At 39.9% G+C, this 24,742-nt stretch overlaps 1 protein-coding gene across 1 annotated transcript in view; it reads left to right on the forward strand.

Moving 5' to 3' along the window:
• FBN1 (fibrillin 1) overlaps positions 1-24,742 on the forward strand; it is a 147,490-nt gene that overhangs the window by 97,859 nt on the left and 24,889 nt on the right. The window contains exons 29-44 of the mRNA XM_017805157.1: positions 109-231; positions 3,762-3,887; positions 4,680-4,805; positions 12,881-13,003; positions 13,588-13,710; positions 15,494-15,619; positions 17,087-17,209; positions 17,776-17,898; positions 18,765-18,929; positions 19,314-19,382; positions 19,494-19,619; positions 19,892-20,014; positions 20,125-20,283; positions 21,176-21,247; positions 23,240-23,365; positions 24,455-24,577. Coding sequence (XP_017660646.1) covers positions 109-231; positions 3,762-3,887; positions 4,680-4,805; positions 12,881-13,003; positions 13,588-13,710; positions 15,494-15,619; positions 17,087-17,209; positions 17,776-17,898; positions 18,765-18,929; positions 19,314-19,382; positions 19,494-19,619; positions 19,892-20,014; positions 20,125-20,283; positions 21,176-21,247; positions 23,240-23,365; positions 24,455-24,577 — 1,956 coding nt within the window. The remainder of the gene's footprint in view (positions 1-108; positions 232-3,761; positions 3,888-4,679; positions 4,806-12,880; positions 13,004-13,587; positions 13,711-15,493; positions 15,620-17,086; positions 17,210-17,775; positions 17,899-18,764; positions 18,930-19,313; positions 19,383-19,493; positions 19,620-19,891; positions 20,015-20,124; positions 20,284-21,175; positions 21,248-23,239; positions 23,366-24,454; positions 24,578-24,742) is intronic.

A 24,742-nucleotide genomic window follows, 5' to 3' on the forward strand; every position in this document is an offset into this window, starting at 1 on the left:
ATGTTCAAGTGTAGATTCTGGACTGATGCTGTTCTGGAAAGCTGACTCAAAGTATGTTCTTAAAGGAAAAGATATTGTGGGTTTTAACTGTAATTTTCTCCTTTTCAGATATCGATGAGTGCAGTATAATGAATGGTGGCTGTGAGAACTTCTGTACTAACTCGGAGGGCAGCTATGAATGTAGCTGTAAACAAGGCTTTGCCCTCATGCCAGACCACAGGACATGCACTGGTAAGGGAGATTTTGGGAACTTTTCTGCTGGGAGGGTTTATTTCAATAGTTTAAAAATAGACTTTCTTTTTAGGATTAAAGGCATTGTAACAAATACATTATTAAAAAAAGAAAATACATGGGAAGTGAAGTTCTTTTTCTAAAGTAAACATCTCGAAAGTATCGGAGTTGGACAACTGCAGACTGAATTGCTTTGAAGGGAATTAATTCTTTATCACTTCAGAAAGTTGATTGTGAATTTCATAACAAAAAGCTGTAATTTTTTCAGTAGGGGATAAATTTTCTCCCTTAAGGTATTATTTTAGATCGAAATCCAAAATAGTCGAAGACCATGAAAAAAATTATCATGAATAGAAGCCGAAATGCTGTGCATGTGTATTGTATGGTTATACTGGAAAGAGAACAGACAGAAAACCTAGAAAAGAAGCTGATTGCCCTGTTCTGTGGTTGTGTGGTATCTGCTCTTAAGCAAGCAAGAAAATTCCTATTTTTAATTCTTTGTTTAGTCAAATGCAAGTATCCTGCATTACTTCAGAACTGACTGACTTTCAGAGAAACTGAAATGTGAATAGTATGAATCTTTTTTAGGGAACAGCTCTTTTGCACTCTTAACAGGGCTGGTGAGAAAATTTTCAGAGCTCTCTTATGGCCGGGCTTTCTCCTTTGGGAGCCTGGGAGTCATAATCCCAGGAAGTGAATTGTACTTGGTGATTTCCACATAGGTTACTGGAAAGATGAATCTACCCTACTTTTCTTTTATTTCTTGCATCACAGCACTGGCCTGCTGAGGCATGGGAATATTTGCCAGCTGTTTGCCAATTCCATCCAAGAGTTCTTGAAGAGCATGAGAATTATAACAGGGTTAATCCCTTGGAATAGAATTGCCTTTATAGTTGAACAAATAGAGAGTTTTCTATACTGAATTAATAGAGAGAGCTCACATTTAGAATTTGTAAATATTTATAGGCCTCGCACCAGGGTCTCAATTACCCTGAGGTCACTCACTACCATTCCAGAAGATAAAAGAACCTTTAAGCAGAGTAAAATGTAGTTTGCCCACACATTGTAGCTTGCACTGTCAGAAATATGTCAAGTAGCCAACCTTCAGCAAGCATCAGAATTCAACTAGGAAAAGGGAAGATTTGATTGAGCCTGAAATTAATTATTTCAAAACATAAAATATTTAGATTAGAAATAGTTTGCTTTAGCTCAAGTTTCTAGAAGAGGCAAGCTTTGGTGTTTGGGGCACTTTTTCAATGGAAAAATAAAACTAGTTGATCAAAATTGTGCCTCAGCCAAAATCTGAACCCAAGTGACAGGATTAGAGTGACGTGAGACAGAAGGGAGGAGGGGGGAGTTGAGGTCTCTGAGCCACTTTTCTCTTTTCATCTTCTTGGCTTGACTGGGGACTAAATGACCCAAGTATACACTTGGACAGTCTTAGGGGTCTCAAGTCTGCTGGCTAGAAGCAGTTCTGTGCTTTAACATCTCTGAATTCAAAACCAGAGCAGATAATTTAGAGCACCTTCCTTCATATTGAACTAAAAACTGTAGTAGAAAACTACTATCTTTCCCTTCTCAAAGTTAAAACAAAATGAAGCTGTGGGGAGGGGATGGATTCTCTATGGTTTTGTCCACACAGTAACTTGACCATAAACATGTCCATAGAAGTTTGTAGTAAGATCTTATCTTAGCTGTGAGTTTTTACATATCCAGCCTTGACTCTGAAAAATAGAATTTCATTCAGTGGCCAGCCAGTAATAACTATTAGCTATTAATTTTCATAGTCTCCTCTAATAAAGACTTGAGTGCAATAGCCACACATAAAAAAGTTTGAATAGCAGAAATACCAGACACCTTTGAATGTCAAGACAAATGTAAGAAAACATCCAGTGACGTGAGGGATCATCTTCACTTCCCTTTTAGTATCTAAAATGCTGCTGCCTTCTATTGAAAAGATGTTTTTTATATATGTAAACATCTGGTGAATATTCAAAATCTGCATGCTGAAATTTTGCCTCTGCCCAAGGGCACCCCACTGAGTGAAAAATAAGAATAAAAATATTTGTGACATTTTCTTCTCCTCTGGTTGTACTATGTTAGATGTTTGTGCTTGGTGCAAGATATAGCAGGACTGTGACCTGCGTATGTGAAACACCTATTTTACATTTTCAGTTTTCTCTCTGTGTGAACATGTCTTTTATCTTTAACATCACACGAAGCTGGAAGCCGTCACAGAATATGTTTCTTGATAATTGAGCTGGTAAGAATGCTGTGCAGTTCAGTAGTAGGTCAGGTTTGAATTGGTGAGGTTATGCATAAATAATCAGCTCAATTAGGAGAAACAACAGGTTCTTTGTCAGCTGATTTTCCCCCAACTGTGAAATCAGTACAGTGACAGGTTAGTAAATAAAGTTCTTTATTTCTGTCATCATTATGCCCATTTCTAGAGCTTAATTTTGCATGTTAATTCAAATTCCATTCCAAATTAACATTTTCAGGCTAATGTCCATGCCAGTATTATTTGCTTGTTAAGATAAACAGGGACTGGTCAGCCTCCTTCCTTGCAGAAGTAGTGTGTCCACACAAGCACTGACTGCTAGAAATACAGCGGAATAATGAACATAATATTTTAAATTAAAGTGAGTTCATTTTCTGCAGCTGCATAATTACTGCAATCCACAATAGACTGCTCTGATAATGAGTTACACCCTTTCTCTTGGAGAGGATTCCTGAATCTTGTCCTTTTTGTGCTGATTTTTTTCCCATGGTATCACTAGGCAGAGTTTCTGATTTTTGCTCTTTCTAGTCTATGTTGGTGCTGACACAGGGAGATTCTAGAGATTTTTACAAGGAACACTAACATAACCCCAGGGGCTCTGAAAGATTCCAGAACTTAGCATGGCTGCATTAATATAATAAAGTATCTGCTTCTGCCACTTGGCCCCAAGCAGTGATGGCCAATTTCATGAACTGAGAAAACAGCTTACATCCTAGAGGCCTGACCAGTCAAATGAGATGCTACAAAAGACCATAAAAATCTCATTGTACTAATGTATGTACTGTAATTATTCCCATCATGAGTTCAACTCTGTGTTTCCAGTTTGTCACCACTCTTGAGACCTGTAGGGATATTTTGCATGTATGATAGCTTTTTAAAGCTCTGTAAAGTTTGATATTTTTTGTCACTGAATTTGACTTCAGAGCTTCCATTGACTTCAATGATGGATTATACCCAAGAATCCCCAGTTATATGTGGCCAATGTGGTGTGACAAAGGTTCTGTTGGGGTTCTTTTCTCTGAAAGAAAAGTTGATTCCTGTTGCCACTGGAGTCATAGAGGAATGTTTTGCCACTGACTTTAGCTGAAGATGAAGAGCTTACTCACAGGGACAATTGTGCAACGTACCACTCAGTTATTGCGAGGATTCAATCTTCATATGCAGCAGTGTTAAAATGCTTACTTTGCCATGATGATGGTTAAATGCTTTCTGTAAGGGTAATATATTTTAATCTGATTTTCCCATGTAGATATTGATGAGTGTGAAGACAATCCGAACATCTGTGATGGAGGCCAGTGTACAAACATCCCAGGAGAGTACAGGTGTCTTTGCTATGATGGGTTCATGGCATCTGAAGACATGAAGACTTGCATAGGTAAGTGAAAGTAAATATATTCCAATTTGCATCAAATGTGGAAAACGTATTTATTAAGGCACTCTTTCTAAATCATCATCTAAATAGACAATGATATTTAAAGAGTATTGCCCTTATCTCCTAATTTTGGCCACCTGACCTTTGGACCTGAGCACCTGACTCTTGCACAAATGCAGATGTAACTCCTGCAGATTGGGATGCAGACATGATGTTCTGTGAGGTTTTTATGCAGCTCAGATAAAAATGTGCTTGCAGAAAGGAAGTGCTGGTGAATGATGCCGAGGAAAATTTCTAGCAAGAAAACCACCAGTGCTGTTTTAAAGTTGTCTCTAAGACAAAACTGTGTGCAAGTCTTGTACCTTGGAAGAATAAAGTCATGAAACAGTATGTCTCCGAAACCACACACATTTGAATTAAAAAGCTCGAGCGTATTTGGGGAGAAACGTCTGACAAAACTAGACAATGTATGTGTGCATGTATAAATGTATATACACACACACACACGTACCTAGAAATTATCAATAGTCATAGTCATTCTTTGAATAATGTACTGAATCTTAGTGTCTTTTTTTAAGAAAAGTTGGAATTAAAGTTATGTTAATACAGATATGGTAATTTAGCATTGTTACCCCAGATCTCAAAAGGTACGCTAGGTAAGGAATAACTAACCTGGGCAGTTTTTTCTTTGCATGTATAGACCCACTTTTTGTATCAAAACTCATAACTCAAGAGATTCTGCCAAATACTTTCTAAGAATTTTATTAATAAATCTTAATTCACGGGTTTTTTTAGATGTTAACGAGTGTGATCTGCATCCAAACATCTGTCTGAGTGGAACCTGTGAGAATACAAAAGGCTCATTTATCTGTCATTGTGATATGGGATATTCAGGCAAGAAAGGCACAACTGGCTGCACAGGTATGTTTTAAAGTTTAATTTTTAATTTTTATTTAAACTTGTGAATCTGCTTTTCTGGTGTTTGGAACCTTCTCTCACTGCGCTTCTTTTCACTTACTTGTCCTCTTTTTGTACCTCTCACCCAAATTTGCTGAGCTTGTGTTCTGCTAATCTTCAGTGGTACAGCCTGATGCTGCTTCTGCTGAAATGAGTGACAAAATGTCCATTGGGAACGTAATTGGGTGTATCACTGTGTTGTTGTTCATCTAAGAGAACAGCAAATGCCATTATCTGTACCTTGACAAACTCCCGAGGACCTCAGTGTGTTTGGATTAGTTAATTGTACATTATGCAAGTAAATAACAGGTATATGTCTGAAGTGTTATTTGGCAAACACAGATGCCTTGAAATAAATGCTAAAATATATTTTTGGTTTTTGCAAAGTGGCGATGATACAGTTACAGAGCTACATTCTATCAGCAAAATCAGAATCTGCTTTATTCTGTGTATTGCCAGCAAACAGAAATGAGATTCAAATATACAGGCTCTAAGGGCATGATACTAATAATGCTGGTGTCTCAAGCCAAGGTGTTGAGAGTCTCAGACACTGCCCAAATATGAATGCAAACATATGTTTAATATAATTTTTAATGTAAACTTAGGGTAAACATATTTCTGGCAGTGTCTTTGAGACACACTTTTATTCTTAGTCTGCCCTTATTGTACAGAGTTAATAATATGCTTCTTTAAGTGCCCCAAATACATGAAGCTGTTTTTTTACAGCTCTCATAGAAAAATCTGAGAGCTGGAGTTGTACTTTGCATATTGGACCATGGACAAATAGTTGTGCATTCGTAACAGCTGCCTTTGACTTACATATGAACTGACCTAAATCCAAGAAATCCCTAATTGTACCCTGTAGACCAACATTTCAATGTTCTTTGTTTCTGTGCTAAATTATATGAAGATCTTCAGGACTCTAGACCTGAAAGCCCTCGCGCTGATCTGTTACACATGGCGCAGATACCGCTCCCAGCAAGGAGCACTCAGGGAGGAATGAGCAACCAGTAGTAGGCAAAAGACAGAGAAAGGTCATGGAGGCAGGGGAGGAATCTGAGGTATGGCTTCTGGGGAAGTGCCTGGAAACAGCCACCATTTTGGCATGATGTGATGCAAGGTAGTGGCAAATGTCCCAAGCAGTGGTTTTTTTTGTTAACAGAGAGGTCAGGAAATCCTTCCCTCCTGGTCCCAGCCAAGCCCAGACCTCTGGATGGACACTGTCTGTCATGTGGGCTCTTCCCACCTCCTTGCATATTATTATCTTTCCATGCTACTTTTGTCTACATGCTGATGTTTCAGAGAGGATGTCACTAACTAGGAAAAACAGTAGAACACTTTAATTACAACATAGAGATACTATAGAGGGGCTCAGTAACTTGAAAAAGCCCAGTGTTCTAAGATAAAAAGTTGAAGTATCAGTTATGCTGATACAACTGAGATGGGACCATGCTCAAATCACCAAAATCTTTTGTATTTAAATAAGAAAACGGGAAGCAGAGTGGGAAGTTTCTAGTTTGGTTTCATAATGAAGAAACTGGTCCCATTGCAACTACAGCATGCAGGTTCTCACATTCTGTTTTTTAAAATGTCTAATCTGCTGCTGGAGAACATTGAATTCCCTACTTCATGTTTGCACAGTATTCGAGCAGAATTGAAGTTCCCAGGCTCAGGTACTGCAGACCATGGGAGTGTCCTTCAATACTTCTTCTGCAGGGACCTTGCCAACAGCACCTTGACCCCAGGATTCAGTTCTTGTCTTAGACAGATCAAAAGCATTCCCACTTTTTTAGGAATTCCCATGGAAAAAAAAAATTACAAAAACGTGTACAGCACTTTGAATGGGAGATTCTCTGTTTCATGAGAACAACTAAATAACGTCCTTTGGGTTCCATTACAGTTTTGTCTAAATATTTCAGCTCTCTTGTCATTACTGACTGTTTCCATTTTAACAAATAAACTTGTTTTTTTTCCCCCCCAATCATTTAACAGTATTCAGAATCCACCCACTGACTTACATTCCCATCCCACACAGATGTTAGTTCTCCCCTCTCCATGGTTCTCAATAAGAATGTGGACAGAATGTAGTAATAAAAATACAGTTTTTAAACTATTATGCAAAATTATACATTGTAGATGCAGGTTTCCAAGATCAAGTGCTACAAATGGTTTAATTTCCATTCACAGGGCAGACTGTGATAATACTGACTCAGAGCAGTTCATGTTACAGTTTTCTAGGCAGGCAATAGAGCACAGCCACTAGAGAGAAGATTGCTGTGCTTTCTTCTCTCCTGGTTCCAGATCGCCCAGCTTTATGACAAATATCTTGTCTGCACTTTTTCTGTCAATAATGTATATGTGTATTTGTGCAGAAATTAAATCCTGGTTTGGCACTTGAGTTTGTATTTTGTGATTCATCACCACTCTGGAGTGCTGCCTGTAAATTTGCAATATTTCACTGTTGATGTAGAACCTTAGATTTAGTTGCTCTGATATTTTCACAGGGAAACAAATCCTTCTCTGACTCTCTCCCATCCATCCTTGCAGTTATGGCTGTGTGTACAGCCTCCCTGTTTGCCCCTGGTGGAGTGGGGCTGGCACAAACTTAGGGCACAGTTTGTCTCTTTACAGAGCCAAGCTAAAAGATGTGAACTTGGTGGCAGAAGTTGCCCGACATGGTCATCAGATCAAAAATAAATGTGCTTTACTAGTCAGCTGGATTTCTCCACAGCAAGCTCAGGGAGTTGGAAGGCTGAGATTAGGCTCTGACTCTGCAAGGACCATGCTGGTGCCCTTTGGAGAAAGACTGGTGGAAAGTGTTCAACTTGGTGTGGGGTGTGAGCTTGAAGAGTTTGGTCTTGAACATGACCTTCTGTCATCCAGTAATGATGACATTAGTGGATACAGGAGCAGTGAGTGCACACTGCATACTTGTGTGGCTGGCAATAACTTGATTCTAAGGAGATCAGACATCTGATTCAGTGAAAGGAAAAGGTGAGCCTGTCCTTGGCCCTCAGAAATAGATCCATAGTATTTTGTGACTCCGTGTGCTCTCCTCTCCATTATTAGTGGCTTCTGGCCATTAATAATATGTTGTGTTTCAGTCTTGATGGCACAAAAGAGCTCTGGTCTCAATGAAGCACACATCTGCCCTTATGAATCTGGGAGCTGGCTGTGTCAGGCCAAATACCAGAAGATAACAATGCTGAGATCTGCCCGCCAAGGGGGGGTATTACAGAAGGAGCACATTGGGAGTAGGCGTCTGTCCAGCAACAACACGCTGCGCCCCAGCATGCTGATGATGTAAGGATGGATAGCAGGCAAGGGCTGAACCTCCCCATGTGAAACTCCAAGAGGTGCTTATTGTACAGTATGCTGAATAAAATCCAAGAGTGGTTCCAAAAGAGAAAACAATTTTACGTGTAGAAAGATCAGAATAGGGGAATTTTTCCATATATTTTTCTACTTGTATGAGCACCAAGTTGAAATTCACAGTCTTTTCCCTCTGAAAAACCTTCCCTTTTCCTACCTGATTACATGGGCAGGAACCCAGGAGGAGGAAATGCCTTGTGACTTCCACCAGACGACTGGCCCTTTGGGAATTGGACCCAGGCTCGAAATACCAGTGAAACGTCAGGGTGATAAAATGCACAGATATGCAGAGACTGCCAAAAAATGTAAAAGTCAGAAACTACTTAAGGGATTTGCATAATTCCTGACAAACAGTACTGATTTATAGGCGGAGTCTGAATTAAATTCACATTTTGCTAAGGATCCTTATAGACCCTTGAAGCCCCATGAAACCTAACAGAAAATGGTACACAGAGTACCTAGAGGATTTCACACCCAGCTATGAACATTTTCTTTAGTTAATGTTCACTCTCCTCTGTTCAAATGCAAAGAAATTACTTGGATGTTTCTAGGATGTAGGTGAGAATACAGTGACTTATCCTCATGCTTCTGTCTGGCTAACTTTAATGATCCACTTCCAGACTGTGAAGGGATGTGCTGTGCAGATACTGGCTATTGATTTCTTTCCTTTGCTTGCCACATTTGCAAGCGTAGTGCCAACATGGCAGGTATATTTGATGTGTATTTTTGCTGCATATCAACAGCCCTGAAAATTTGTGCCACTGTGGTTAATGGGAGAGGTGCTTCATTAGTTGCCAAAGACTTGAGAGAAAAAAATATTTGTCCAAAGAAGAGAACTGAAGGAGCCAACAGAGTAGGGTGACTGACAGGTTTTTTTCCCCAGAGTGCTTGGGATTGTTATGATGTCAGACCTGCATATTATTTATCATGCGTATTCTCATCTGTTGTAGGCAGACAACTCCCTTAGTATTAATGGGAGTTGTGCAATTGCAAAGCTGAGAACATGTGTGCAGCAGGACTGGGGCACAGTGGGACTGGCTGAGGATGCAGTGTCAGTCTTGGATTGGAATGTCTTTATTTTCCTTGGCTTGTCATGGTCTCGTACTGCAGGCAGAAGGAGAAGGTTGATATAAATCAGTGACTCACTCCTTTACTCTTCAGTGAAAATCCCCATGAAGTCAGTGGGAATAGGCCATCATTGTGTGAAACCCTGACTTGAGTAGTGTCCTCCTGGGTGCTCTTTGGGTCATGATACCTTTACTCAGACCGAGTAACGCCTTTGTCTTCAAACAATCAAATGAAAATAGTTGGAGTATTTGAAGAGTGTAGTACTGTTTGTGCTGCCATGCAGACAGAACAGGCTGGACTCATGCTCTTATTAAAGATATTTATATTAAGTTAATTTTTCCCCAGTAGAGCTCAAGTTCTCCTTTCTGTTTCATTCTGTGAAGCCATAATTCAGTACTTATGGCAGCATAAATCCATATTAAGCTCCACTATAACCAGGCATAAATTCCATTGATTTCACTGCCCTGTTTACACAGTACTGTGTTTGGTCTGAGATCTCTTTTGCCTTGGAAATAATTGCAATGCAATAAATGTAGGCTTACAACTCAGCTGTGCAATGAAAGGAGAGAATAGGGATTATAGCAAAACAACATCTGAGTTAAATGCAGGTAGCTTTGAAAAGAAGTAAAATCTGGGATGAAGCCAGTGATGGTATTTTATATGCCTCAATCAGCTTTCATTTAAGTATCTGAAAACCTTTCCATGCATCATGGAAATAAGCCCTGCAATGTCCCAATAAAGGTAGATCGTATTAGAAAATACGTTTTGCATTCCACATTTGATCTTTACCCAGACAAAACGCATTGAAATCTATTGAAAACTTTTCCTGGAGAAAAGCTGAGAAGGATTTCAGGATTTTATTCAAAGCAAGTGGAATGGCATTTCAGTGGCTGATCTCTGAGAAAGTTGATCCCATTGGATATAGATTGGATATAGATTTGTACTTGCAACTTTCATCCCACAAAAGATTCCAAGCTTTTTAGTGTGTGTGTCAAACAGCTGATGGGGCAACAAGTGTCCACTGTGAGGGCACCAGTGTCATGGTGCTGCTGTCCCACTGGGAGGTGTTAATGGGGGCTCTCTGGTGCGAAGTGTCAGCGGGTCAGTGCAAGGTGGGATGGAGTCCACAGTCACTTTACAGAGAGTGGAAAACTTGGCTTAGTTTGTCTTAAATTTGAGTCTGAGCATGACTTCATTGCGGTGTAGCTGTTGCATGCAAGTTTCTGTTTGTGTTTGCTGGTGGTTTAAAAAAATTCTTGGCAGAAACCTCTCTACTGATGATAATTTTTTGTGGTGTTTTGTTGTGCTCTGCAGGGTATAAGGAAACTTGTGATTGTATGTTTCAAAGCATCAAATAATCAAATGCAGTGCAGGCTTAATGTTAGCAGTGGTTTAACAGTTTGGGTTTTAAAATCATGTAAAGGTTAAACTATAGAGTGTTTGCCTCAGCTTTCTTGTGTCAGTGTATACTGTAGCTGACCTCTCTAAATTCCTTCTACTCTTTCCCTTCAGACCAAGCCAATATGGGCTGGGTTTTTTTCTGACCACCCTTAAGATTTTTGACAGACACTAGTTTCCTGTTTAGTATGATGTTATCTTCATATGAGTTTCTGCACATGCTAAAGGCAAATCTACTCTGACCCTTTTTTTGAGGTTACATATGAAAGGCAAATCTGCTCTGACCCTTTTTTTAAGGTTTAAAAAAGTAAGTATCCATTTGCATGTTTTCAGGCTTGTTGGTGCAGTCAACATTCATTAATGGTAGATTCCAGCTGCCACATTTAGATCTATATCTAGACATCAGCATTCAGATTATGGGAACGTTCATGTCTGGAGTTTTGGTTCAAAGCAGTGCCTCATTTAGAAAGAGACTCAGAAAAGTAAGATTAGATGAAATTCCACTTATGCAGACTTTAAACAAACTCCAAAAAAACAAAAGCTAACCAACCAATACCAAAAAACAAACAAATAAACCAACCACTAAAAAAAGGCCCAGAATCCCAACAACAAAAAACCCCAAGCAAACCCAAAACCAACCAAACAAAAAAAACTCCAAACCAACAGTGGGTTTAGGTATTTTCTGGCCTTCTGGCTATTTAATTTTAGGATGATGGATGGATATTGTCTGCTTCCCGAAGTCATGTGTTGCCTTTGTGAAAAGGCAAAATATGTGTACAGAGCATAGAGAAAGGACACAACCTTTTGTCTAGACAAGTGTGGGCAGAAAAACCTAAGAAAGAGTTACAAAGGAAATGATTAAAATCATACCTGGACAGTTTTTCCAATAGTTCCACAATCATGCCCTCTTTAAAGAGCTAATTTTTATTAGGCAAGATGATAGGGAGACTCAAATCTCTGATTTTGGGGCTGAGAACCCCAAAGGTTGTTACATGTTTGATGGCTGATGCCTTTCTTAATCATCTTCTTAAGAGGAGTCAGAGCTGGGGGTTTGTCTGTGGAATCATGCAGTGTTTGTGAGCTTGTTTTCCCTTTCCATGAGCTCATTGTACAGAATGAGATGATTTGGCTTACTGCAACATCAAAGGCACCTGGGAGGGCTAAAATATTGATATAAATTTTAAGTGGTTTGATATGAACTCTAGATAATTTACATCCTGTGTGGAAGTAAAGCCCAATTAGAGAGAGCTCAGTTACAGAAAACACCGTAAAATCCATAGCTCAGATGTGCAAGAAAATTCCTGCCAGTTTTGTTGTAGTTACCAGTAATAATTTCTGAAAACTTTGCCTTTGAGTTTATACATTCTCCAAGTACCTACATGGGGCATTAATAATGTTTTGTGAGAAGGAAGAATGGAGTTCAGTTTGGGTTTTGCAGTCTATACATCATGATATTGCCAGAGAATGACCAAGAATGAAAATAAGGTGAAAATAGCAAGTACTGAAATAGAACGTGCTGGCATGAACGTGTGTGTTGAAGATTGGATGACTTGGTGTCTTCAAGGATGCTGACTTTTTTCCACTGTTTTCTGAGGTTTCCTGAGTTCCTAGTAAACACAGCCCATCCTCCACCTTCCACACAGCATGACAAAGCTGCATGAGGTTCCTGGGCTTATCCTAGGAGGAGTTTGTGAGTGGTGCCTAGTTGGTGTTCATCAGCATCCATGCAGATACAATGGGTGCTTCTGGGAGTGCTGCATTCCAGGAGACATTGGGAATTAGAGTTGCCTCTGAGACTTTTTAGCAAACCATGCAATGTAGAGCCACCAATGTAGTCCCTCTCTGCAGGCTTCAGGATGGACAGATTGGAAAAACTGTCTTCTGAGTTACTGTTTTCCTCCTCGAGTGTAGCAGTTACCAGGCTTTGAAGTGAATTGCAGAAGTACTGCTTTACATGCCTGTGAGAAGAATAGGTAGTGGGGCAGCATGTCTGAAATCTGCCACATGCTTCTTTGCTTTTCTTTACTTTTCTTTCTTGTGATTTTATTTCTCTTCTGCTTCATTTCTAAAAGTCATGTTGTAATGAAATGCAGGCTTGCTTTCATGTTCACTTTGACTTTCTTGAGAAATTCCAGTGTCAGTTATCTGGATATGAGAAAGTGTGATCCATGAGCCTCTCAAACATCTCTGTGTTTTTGCAGATATCAATGAGTGTGAAATTGGAGCCCATAACTGTGACAGACACGCCATATGTACAAACACAGCAGGAAGTTTCAAATGTAGCTGCAGCCCTGGCTGGATTGGAAATGGTATCAAGTGCACAGGTGAGGGTCATATGCATTTGTATTTATTTATAAGGCTGGGCCATAGTGGGGTTCTAGCAATTCTGAAAAAAAACCATACCACACTTGTAAATTGTGAAGAAAAGTGATTATCAAACTTGTTAGGTCGATCTGACATGATCTGTTAGAGGACAAATTCTCTGCCATGGTAACTGTGAAATCAGCATTATCTCATATTTGGCTTGTGAAATGGTGAGAACACAGCAAATTCTGTGATTCTGTGACCATGGAGAGAGACACTGTGTGCTTGAGGGCAACTGATGGCAGGCAGTGAGAAGTCTCCTGGTGCTCCCTGTAAAAACAAGGTGCAGGTCTTAGTATTGAGTGCCCTGCAGCTTCCTCATTCACAGTTACCTTGTCAGACATTTTGATGTGCTACAAATAAACTGTTCCCCTCTTCTCCAGTCAGATGACCTCACATATTTATGGGTTTTATTATGGAAGATGATTTAAAGTAGAGCTTCTGTGTGCCATACGCTATTTAAAATTTCTATTCATGGTATGTTTTTTTAACTAATGTTGTTTTTTTCTTTTCTTTTTTTTCCTTTTTTTTTATTATTTTAAAGATCTGGATGAGTGCTCCAATGGAACCCACATGTGCAGCCCACATGCCGACTGCAAGAATACAATGGGCTCTTACCGCTGCCTCTGTAAAGAAGGTTATACTGGGGATGGCTTCACTTGTACAGGTGAGCTTTCCTAGGAAAGCATCAGATGACCTCCAGTGGTCCCTTGCAGCCTAAGTTAGTCTGTGATCCAATACACAAAAATAGCTTTTAAACATTTGAAATTATGCGCTAATATGTCATCGTCCATTGTCTTCTCCTTCACCTAGGTTGAAAGAAATACTGTATAGTAAACCTAGTCTAAATCAATCACTTTTTTTCACTTGATAAAATGCAATTTTTCATTGAGCTTTCCTTGTTAGTTGGCGTGAGTGGCAAAATTATTAAAACAATGCTTGATTGTATAATTTGGCTAGTTAGTAAACCAGTCCATTGGCCCCTCACCTTAGTACTTCAATAATAGGGCATATGCATTAAAATTGCTTCATAAAATTGCCTAAAAAATATCTGTTCTTTCCAGAAGTAAGTGTGTGCTGTCTGTCTTCTTTACTGCATCGTCCTGAGAGATGGTGTCAGGATGCAGTGCTGGCATGTAGAGTGAGGGAAGTAGCTGCTTCAGAAACCTCATTTTATAAACTGTAAATGTAATTATTAGACTTTGCTAGAGAGATGTTTCCCACCCACACTTCAGTCTTCTGCTTTGAAGAGCAGATTAGCTCATGTATGCTTAGTCATGAGGAGCTATTGCACTCGGGCTGTCAGTGTTGCTCTGTGCAGAGTGACGCTGTTTGGAGCAGAGCCATGCGGCGGGCAGCTGCTGGGCCAGGTTTTCAGCTGGTGCAAATCAGCAGCACTCTATCAACTACAGCAGGTTTTTATGGCACCTGAGAATCTGGCTCATCAGGTTTAAGGCTGAATTAGAATCAGTCCAAATTCTAAGTGAACCCTGGGATTCTGTTTAGTTCTCTCCGTATAATTTAATCTTGAATCTGACTCAGCTTCCTCAGTGGCCTTCCTAACCCGGTGCTCTTTGTTCATTTCCCACGTGATGATTTCCAGGAGTCCATAAACTACATCCTTCAGCTGAGTGCTTACCGAGTTTCTGCCTTCAGTAGAACTTGAATTTTTTTTTAAATTTGGGTACTTTATTGTTCCTGGATTCAAAAGGTGGCTGGGACTCCAACTACAGCACGCAAGTGTTCTGTAGGCCCTCTGCCAGAGTGTGCAGCATTCACCCTGTAGGTACTACTCTTGATTTACCAGCCATGGACTTTCCAAAGCTCACAGTGCCAGCCAGGCTCTGCTGCAATAAGCAGGTGTTTTTGTGATGTGTAACATTTCAGCTAAAGAGTAAGGGCCACGAGCTGTCTGAAGGGGAGCGTGGTCCAATATCAAGGCTGTTTTTCTCATCGGCTGTTAACCTGCAGTTTAATTTTGATCAAGTTCCTTTCATGCCACTTTCTGTCAGTGTTTTGTATGTTTGACATGGAGAACTGCCTATTACCATATGTTTGCTCATTGCACAGTAAACCTCTTTCTTTTTTTCAATTACTGCCTCTAGGCTCTGCTGTAATAGAAACAATAACTATAATAAATTTCACGTGCTCATTCTGAGTCTAAATTTGACCCTGTGTACTGCCTCCAATTGTTATTAACTGTAGCTACTTTAGGAGTCTGTGCCTCTCTCTGATTTTCCTTTTGATTAGAAGCTGTATTTTCAGCATGTTGGAAATACACTGAGCTGTTACATGTAGTAACCTCTGCTCATAACTAGATTGCAGTTTCCTCTGCAAGTGTTCAGAGGTAATAGAATAGTTAAAATGTTTGGAACACTGCAGCTTCAGCTCACATATGTTGGTGAAAAAAACATATTACTGTAAACTTGCTATTTCTCTTCCTTTTACAGACCTTGATGAATGCTCAGAAAACTTGAATCTCTGTGAAAATGGGCAGTGCCTCAATGCCCCTGGAGGGTATCGCTGTGAATGTGATATGGGATTTTTGCCAAGTGTAGATGGGAAAGCATGTGAAGGTAATTCTCTGTAAGCTTTAAACAATGCTCAACAAATTCTGCCTTAATAGTATTTTATGTTTCAAAAATTTTACAATTGGTTGCAATTGTGATTGAGGTGAGAACGGCATCAAAATTGTCAGTAGTAGTTGATTTTTTGCGGTTTATACATTTATTATGGATCTCTAAGTGGTCATCTACCTGTTGTACCTGCCTTTTCATTGACCATTTATGCCCAGTTCCTCATCTTATTCATAACAATTTAACAGAAAAAGTTGTTACTTTGCATTGGTATGTATGAAACTGAAAAACAGTGATTTGGTAGCCAATACAGTGAACATGCTTTGAGGGCTTCTGTGAGGTGCAAAATCAGAGTGTGAAGCCTTGCAAAAAGTTTATATGACCACAACAAAAAATAAATTCCCATGACTGTTCAGTTTTGAGGGTGAGCTGTCAGTTAACTGTTTACAACTCGTTCATAAGAGCTTTGCATATATGAAGATTCAAAACAATCAAATAATAAACATGTTGCCAACATGATTAAGGTCATATATTTGATTTCAGCTTTTGAAATCCTCATTTGATATAGCACTAATCAGTTAAGTCAGTCAAGAAGACTCAGCCATATCATCTGACATAGTAATAACTCTTAGTAACTGGTATTTGATGGAGTTCATAAGTACATCACTATAAATAGAATTTTCCCCCTTGAAAAGTGTTCTGTGTATTTTTTTAGCAATCGACCAATTGAAATAATTTATGAGAGTGAATTTTTCTTTAAACTAAACCAATATTAGGTTTCATAACGTTTCATGAAACAATTTACTTTCAGACCTTTTAGCTGAGTTTAAATAGCTTATGTAGAGCCCAGCTCCTGTTGCTAAAACAGACTTCCCTTGATGTTTCAGATGTGTATGCTAAATGCAGTATTTTAAGGTCCTTTGTAAATACATACTTTTTTGTTGTATCAAATTGGTCATTCTTTGTGCAGTGCATGTGGCATTCAGTAAATACTGAATCAGACTCATATGATTTGGACAAAAAGCACAAAAGTGAGCTCTGCTTGCCAAACTTCAGATCTGTCAAATATAGAAACCTGAGGATGAACATGAAATTCACCTTTGGACACAAGCTTTTCCCTTGCTGGTGTCCAGCTTTCTGCAGATGATTGCTGACTTAGAATAAACTTCATTTTTTTAAAGCATATCTTCTTCTATGTTTAATATTGCTACTTTTCAGATTAGCCCACTAATAAGCTAAGATTGTTTCTGGCATGGCTTCCAGAGATACTGGAAGGAGCCTTTTTCCCCCAGAAAAGGTTATGGAGTAGGTTCCTTAGTCTCTAGCATGTTACTTTTTCTTGTCTTATACTGTGTGCAGAAGCTGTTGGCTTCCAGATCCATGTTGCTGAACCTTTTTACAGTTCTCTGTCTATGTCTTAAGAAGATAAGGAAACCTCATATTTTCCCCTTCCTGTTCCTTTGTCAGATATTGATGAGTGCTCACTTCCTAACATCTGTGTCTACGGTACTTGTCATAACCTTCCGGGACTTTTCCGGTGCGAGTGTGAAGTGGGCTACGAGTTGGACAGAAGTGGTGGGAACTGCACAGGTAAAAGTTTTGAACAGCATGCTTTTTAATTTTCTGTTAGTGTCACCGTCATTAGCTCCTTAGGAAATTTTTTTAGAAAGCTATACAGATCAAACTGGATATAGGAAAGTACAGAGTTGCCTACTGTATAACACGCTTCTCTTTCCTGTTCTTTGTCAACCTCTGATATCCCCTTAAGAAAGGGAAAACAGATCAGAGAGAACCCCTCTGGCAGAGATGTATTGTGCCTTGTACAGTACTTCACAGTACTGGGTGGTCAGCTCTGACCTTGTCTTGTATTTTTCTGTTAAGTATTTTTTTAGTACTTTATGTGAATTCATAAAGCGAATGTGAAAACATAAGTTCATAGATTGATTTTTCAGGAAAAACACTTTTTCCCCCCCTATAGAACGATGGATGCATCTCAGACTACTGTTCTTCTAAAAGGTGCCTTTATTTTTTAGAGCTTTCTGGAGATCAGTATCTCATAACTAATGGATTGTGATGGTCAGCATATGGTACCTGATATATCCATGACTTGCACTGTTCTTGAATATTTGCTTACCACATGCTGTGTTTTCTTGCAGATGTTAATGAATGTGCAGATCCTACGACCTGCATTAGTGGCACATGTATCAATACTGCTGGTAGCTACACCTGTGAGTGCCCTCCTGATTTTGAGCTGAATCCCACCCGAGTTGGATGTGTTGGTAAGGGACCACTTGTTATGTTATTTACAGGGGAAGTTCCACAGAGGGACTGCAAGCCCAGCTGCATAAGAATAATCCCAGGTCATGGAAAAGGGCCTCAATTCCCATCCCACTGCCCCTGGCTTTGAAGCTGTAGTAGGGCAGCAGGAGCATGTCCAGAGTTGATGCAGCAATGCCAGCAATGCCCAGCTGCCAGAACCAACCCTTTGGGGCCTGTTAGAGCTGTCCACAATTTACAACAGGCGTAGACAATTTTAAATTTCAACAAACTTAAGCCCTCATCCAGCTGGCCCCAAGATGGCAGGCAAATGAAGTTGTGGCATAAAGCCACCCATGCTCTTGGAGCGTTGAGTGCAGCTTGGCTGGGCGCAGCTTCATGACCAACAGAAATACTCTTGTATTAGGCTCCAACTGCTTAGTAATGCTCTCATATTTTTTTGGTTTTGTTTGTTTAAGAGAGTGGAGGGATGCTTCTCAAATTCAAATGTATTTGAAATTCTTGACACTTAGTAGATGCTTTCATGCTTGTTAACCTCAAGGAGAGGAGAAAGCAATGAGTTTCTGGAACGGGTAGGATGTACAAATGTGGGGTAGAATGTGAATGAAAATGAGAAAAGGCCTGGCAGAATTACCCTTAGTCATGATAAGTAAATTCCCTACTTTGTGAGAAGTCCAACAAAGCCAAGGAATGGGGCACCATGAACCTATGCAAGTGGGAAATGCTGGGCCTCCCTGGGCAACACAACTTACTTGCTTTGGCTGTCCTGCAAGAACTGAGAGCCATCTGTAGGTACCCCTCATCCTAAGATGATGTGCTGTGTTTTGCTCTCATGAAATGTGTTTGTCATTATGTACATTGTGAATAGATACACGATCTGGCAACTGTTACCTGGACATTAAAACTCGTGGAGATAACGGTGGCACCTTCTGCAGCAACGAGATTGGAGTGGGTGTTTCCAAGGCCTCCTGTTGCTGCTCCCTGGGCAAGGCTTGGGGAGTTCCCTGTGAACATTGCCCAGCTGTGAACACAAGTAAGTCTGTATTTCCTGGGTTGAACACAGCAGTGTCTTAGTTGGATTTTTTTCTAATTTAGCCGAGTAACTCAAATACTGGTGTAATCATTTATTGTGTACATGCGGGGGACAGGAGTTAACCAAAAACTTTACTAGTCTTTCAAAAAGATTACTTAGTCAGAATATTATTATCACTTCTGAGCAAGTTTGGTGTTACACGAAAACCTACATTATGAAATAGAATAGCAGTTGATGTTACAGAGTAAAACCTAATAATGTCTATGTCTGATTACTTTGTAACTTTACATGTAAACAACCTGTAGTAATAGGATCCATTTTCAAAAATAGTTGTGCTGAAAATGTTTCTACCATTGTATGCTCATAAGTCTATTTTGGTTTCAGCTGAATATAAGGTTCTTTGCCCTGGAGGGGAAGGATTCCGACCAAACCCTATTACAGTTATATTAGAAGGTAATGTTTACATTTTCCTATATTTACATGTCTAAAATGATGAAACTCTTTAGTGAGGGTTGTTTTTCATGGAAAAGCATTAATGAAATGTTTGTGGATTTGTTTGGACAGATATTGATGAATGTCAAGAGCTGCCTGGACTTTGCCAAGGAGGAAAATGTATTAATACATTTGGTAGCTTCCAGTGTCAGTGTCCATCAGGGTACTATTTGAATGAAGAGACTCGAGTGTGTGATGGTATGTAGCCTTCACTTAACTAGTCTTCTGTTTTATTCTTTGAAAATGATGACAGATCAATGTGCAGAGAATTAATCTGTCCTTGAAAAGGAGCATCACCAGACTAAGCAGTGTAAAGCTTAAGGGTGGGAAAACTGGAAAAAGTTCAAGTCTTGCACTGAGAGAGTGAAAATTCCATCTTGACCAAGTATTACTGACACATTTTCATCCTCAGAAGCACAACAACAAAGCTTCTGTGGCCACTCAATCACTGCCTTTATGTTCTCTCCTAGATGTGAATGAGTGTGATACACCTGGCATTTGTGGACCTGGAACATGTTACAATACTGTTGGGAATTACACTTGCATCTGTCCTCCTGATTACATGCAAGTCAATGGAGGAAACAACTGCATGGGTATGTGTTGGGGGTTCTTTAAAGCTTTATCTTACTGCTTTGGGCCAGGTAGATCATCTTCCCTAAGAGTTGCCTACTTCATTGGCCTGGGGTCTTCTTCATTTTCACAGATATGAGAAGAAGTCTGTGTTACAGAAATTACTATCCTGACAATCAAACCTGTGATGGTGAGCTGCTCTTCAATATGACCAAGAAAATGTGCTGCTGTTCCTACAACATTGGACGTGCATGGAATAAGCCTTGTGAACAGTGTCCTATCCCGAGCACAGGTACATTTTTGTATTGCAGAGCTATTTGAAAGCCTTGGTAACATCATAATTACTATTAGTGAGTGTGATGTTGTTAGTGATGCTATGTCTTTTTCTACTCTTGTGTGTCTGAAGTGATTAGTTAATTTTTTGCCTGGGGGTGATCAGCCCTAGTCACAATGAAGGCATATGTGGAGTGGTTTGTGTTTGTGCTGCTGGGCTGTGCCACCTTTGTGCCAGTTTCACTGTATTGGAGAGTTCGTGCTCTGTATTGGTTAATCTGTCTCTGCAAGTGCAGTGTTGAGCCACTGACCAAGATTTTATTGGTATTGCTCCAGCAAATGCTGTACTGTGCCTCGACTGCTGATTGCCACAAGGGGCCTTTGTGGTAGCCATGAGTTTACAGAGATAGCTTGGTCTCCTCTGAGAATGATCTGTATTAAGCAGCTAAATGTAAGATGTGGGAGTTTCTGTGCTAACTGTAAGGGCATTCAAGACTCCTCCACACTGGATAAGGCTGCAGAGTTGACTGTGGTTTGAGGTGGTTTGCTTCAAGAGCAACTTCCTAGACACTTATTTGATTAACTTCCAACTTATAGTTCAGGTTTTTGAAAGTCAGATCTGGACTTGTGTGCAAACACTGTAAGGCACAGATATAGGAATACACAACGAAAACCCAGTATTTGATCTGAATCCCTCTACATTTTTTATTTGCTAATTTCAATGGCCTTTGAATGAGAACCCAAATGCAAACTAAGCACCTAACTTGGTGAGTTTGGGAAAGGGGCTGCCTACCTCTTTGTGCCCTGCAGGTGCTGAAAGAGTAGAATTTTCTTGGGCAAAGAATATAATGAATTTTTGACTGTTGATTAATTCCAAATGCTTTAATCACTGCTTTGTGTTCCTGTTGCAGATGAATTCTCCACACTTTGTGGAAGTCAAAGGCCTGGCTTCTTCATTGACATTTATACAGGATTACCAGTTGGTGAGTTGTAACTTATGTTTTGAACGAAATTCCATGCTACCTCTGCCCAGGAAAGAGGGGAGGTTTGTTTTCCCAGTTATTTTTTTCAAGGGAGGAATGACAACTAAACAGTGTAATGGAGTTCAAGCCTCTGTTAAGTCCGAGCCTGCAAACTTTCTGCCTGGCTACTCCTCGCTGGCAGCAGGGATAGTTGCTGCTTCTAATCAAGACAACAGACAGCTCCAAAGAAACCGTAACCAGGCCTGAGCAGGGCACAGATACCGAGAATAAGAGGTCTGGGAGTAAGGCCAACCAGCATTTGGTCTGAGAGGAATTGGGAGTCTTTCCTTCAAACTAAAGCAAGATTTAATCTGACATTTCACACCAGTCCCCCTGTGTATTGGTTTGACACAAAAATCCTTTTTTCTGCTCGGCTGGAATATTTCTCACATATGTTATTGTGTGTTACAATTGAATCGCAAGTAACAAATTGCAAAACAAAAAGAGGGAGAGAATGAGGAATTCTAGGACAAGGAATTGAGTAAATCCCTAATGGGACTCCCTTTTGTTTTTATTCACACTAAAATGCAAATAAGAAGCAGATAATGTGCCCTGTAATAAACAGAGGCAGCATATAGGCAGTAATCAGATGCTTTAGCATTAAGCTGTTGCTGCAATGCAGGGTTCAGCTAGTTAGATGGAAATATTTCTAGTAAAATGGGGAATGTAATTTTTAAAGAAGTTTCAAAAATGTACGGTATTTATTATTTACGAGGTCATTTCTTGGAAGCAAAATATCCACTCCTAGATATTAGCATTATCCCAAATTTTTGCTGAGTCTGCTCAAGCTCATTAGGCCATTCATCAGCATCAGCAGGGAGCCCTTGGATGGTGCTGACATTCACAGGTAAAAGCTGCATCTGCAGTGCTGCCATGTGTGCAGGAGGTTTGCAGTCTGCTCTGTCTGCCCTGCCACAACTGTGCCACAGTGCTCTGTGTACCCTGGAATATTTTCTTATAATCCTTACATGATGTTGCTCTTCTCTTTGGGTTAAAGTTCTAGATAGTTGCTCCAGGTGGTTGTTTCAGAGACAGAAGTAGTTCTATTTTTACTCATCCATTATATCAGAGGGCTCAGAATTACAGGATCTAATGTAGGAAATGAGGGGTTGGATCCAGCAGCAACATTAAAAAAAAAAAACAAAACAAAACACAACAGCATTATCTGTTGGAAACTCCTGTTAGCTGGTAATTTCCCCCCGTATTCTGTGTCTGTGTACCTCAGTGCATGTGGCAATGTTTACTAAAGACAGAGGCTTTGGAGGAGTCTCTGAACTCTGTCATCTTGTCAGAATATTAAGATGTGTAAGGGCCCAATAGGCAAGACATATAATTGCAATAGCAGCTGGGGTTTTTTTCTGCCAAAATCAGTTACTTAACCTGGGTGTATACAGAGCATTGGCAAGCCCCAGCTGCCTGGGTTAATCAATCTAATTAATAATGTGTTGGCAGCACTTCAGATGTTACCTGGCATTGGCACTTTCAAATTGTTACATAAACCCATGGAAGTCTTTTCAGATTAACAAGGGTAAAACAGTGCAAAACTAGTTCTGACAAGTGTTTGCATTCAGTCTTGCTCTCCTCTATGAAACTAAAGACAGTTACATTCTCCCTGTTTGGCTCTTCCCAATAACTCCACTGCAACACTCGGGAAGATGAGGAGGTTCATCAGGGCTGTGGGTGGGAGACATGAGGAAGGACATATGATACCCTCTGCATTCCTATGTGGCAGCATATACCTTTAGTATAGTGAAGAGTCAGAACCTGAAGAAGCAGAAAATACCTACATTTCCACAGTTTGGAATGACTCACTGTCTTGCAATTGGGAAAATTCTGGTGTTCTCATCATACATTTAATAATTATCTTAAGGATAAATGCCTAAGGACATATTCTGTAGCAGAAGATTCCATGAAGTGCTCTTTACAAGTATTTAAAACCAATTATTCTTGCAGATATTGATGAATGCAGAGAGATTCCTGGAGTGTGTGAAAATGGGATCTGTATAAACATGGTTGGCAGTTTCCGGTGCGAGTGTCCCGTGGGATTCTTCTACAATGACAAGCTGCTGGTCTGCGAAGGTAAAGTGCTGTTCTCCTGCAGAGAAATGGTGTTTCACCAGCTGGCAATTCACACACCCCCACATCTGAGACACTTGCAAGTCATCCGTAATGAGGGGAAAATACCATTATCAGTGTAATAAGTTTGTGTTAATTCAGGCATTTTGAATTCTACTACATAGAAAATACCAGATTTTCCATCAGACATCTAAGGCCTTGAAGGCACATGAGTCAGCAGTCATGGGAAGAAACATTGTTTTTCACGTTTGACAGTAAAGCCAAGAAAAAAATAGTAGTCTTGAGTCAGATCATGAACATAATTTTTTTAATTCCAAAATATTTTTTTTCTAGTGCAACAAAGATTTTTTTAAAAATATAAACACATGATAATTTTTTTCCAGTTTAAACATTTCCTAACATTGTATTAGTCAGTTCGGTGGAGAAACTGAAAATAGCAGCAGGAATTGCTGTCATTCTCTGGTGTGGGTTGTGACTGCTGGCAACACGAGTGCTGCAAGCAAGGCATCGAGAGCTTTGAGTGAAAGCATCTTCTGTGTGCTGCTTCTAATTAACATCCAGATACACTTCTGGGGAGATAAACTTCTCTTTTTGCAGCAGCTTAAGTAAGGAAAATCCATCAAAATGTTTTTGCCTAAACTTTTGTGCTGCTGTTTATGTCGAAAGCTTCTAACATCCAGCAGGGATCTTGATGCTCTGCTATGCTCAAGGGAGATCCCCACAGTCTCCAGTGGAGACTGTGCATACACAGCAGCTTACTTATTCTGATCTCAGTCTTAAGACTGAAATTCACCCATGTGATGTGTTGCAACAAGCCTTTCATGGGCCCTCCAACACCACAGAAAGCTATTACATAAATTCTCAAAATAAGAATGAATTTTTACAAATGAACCATGGGTTTGGGATAATTTCAGGGAGATACCTAAATGTACCGTGAATATCAACCTTCATCTATATATTTATTTTTTCAGAATTAGAAAGGAATTCCTGTATTTGGGTACAATAACATTCTTTATACTAAGAAAATAGAGGTTTTGACATCTTTCTAGCGCCAGCTACCGTAAATATGAAACTCCGTTTTTGCACTGACAGATATTGATGAATGCCAGAATGGACCAGTTTGTCAGCAAAATGCAGAGTGTGTCAACACAGCTGGCAGCTACCGCTGTGACTGCAAACCTGGCTACAGGTTCACCTCAACGGGTCGCTGCACTGGTGAGTTCCACTGGCTCGGTCGGGTGAGGGTCTGCAAAAATGAGCAGGTTTGAAAAGTCTGAAAAAAGCATATCTCCTTCTCAGAAAGATGCTGTACCAGGAGGTGATTAGAGCTCCAAGAACCCTTCTCTTAAAGCCTTTTGGGGCATCCTGTAAACATTCTGG

Source organism: Lepidothrix coronata, unplaced genomic scaffold (genome assembly GCF_001604755.1).
Source record: "Lepidothrix coronata isolate B3197 unplaced genomic scaffold, Lepidothrix_coronata-1.0 Scaffold11, whole genome shotgun sequence".
NCBI classification, from domain to species: domain Eukaryota; kingdom Metazoa; phylum Chordata; class Aves; order Passeriformes; family Pipridae; genus Lepidothrix; species Lepidothrix coronata.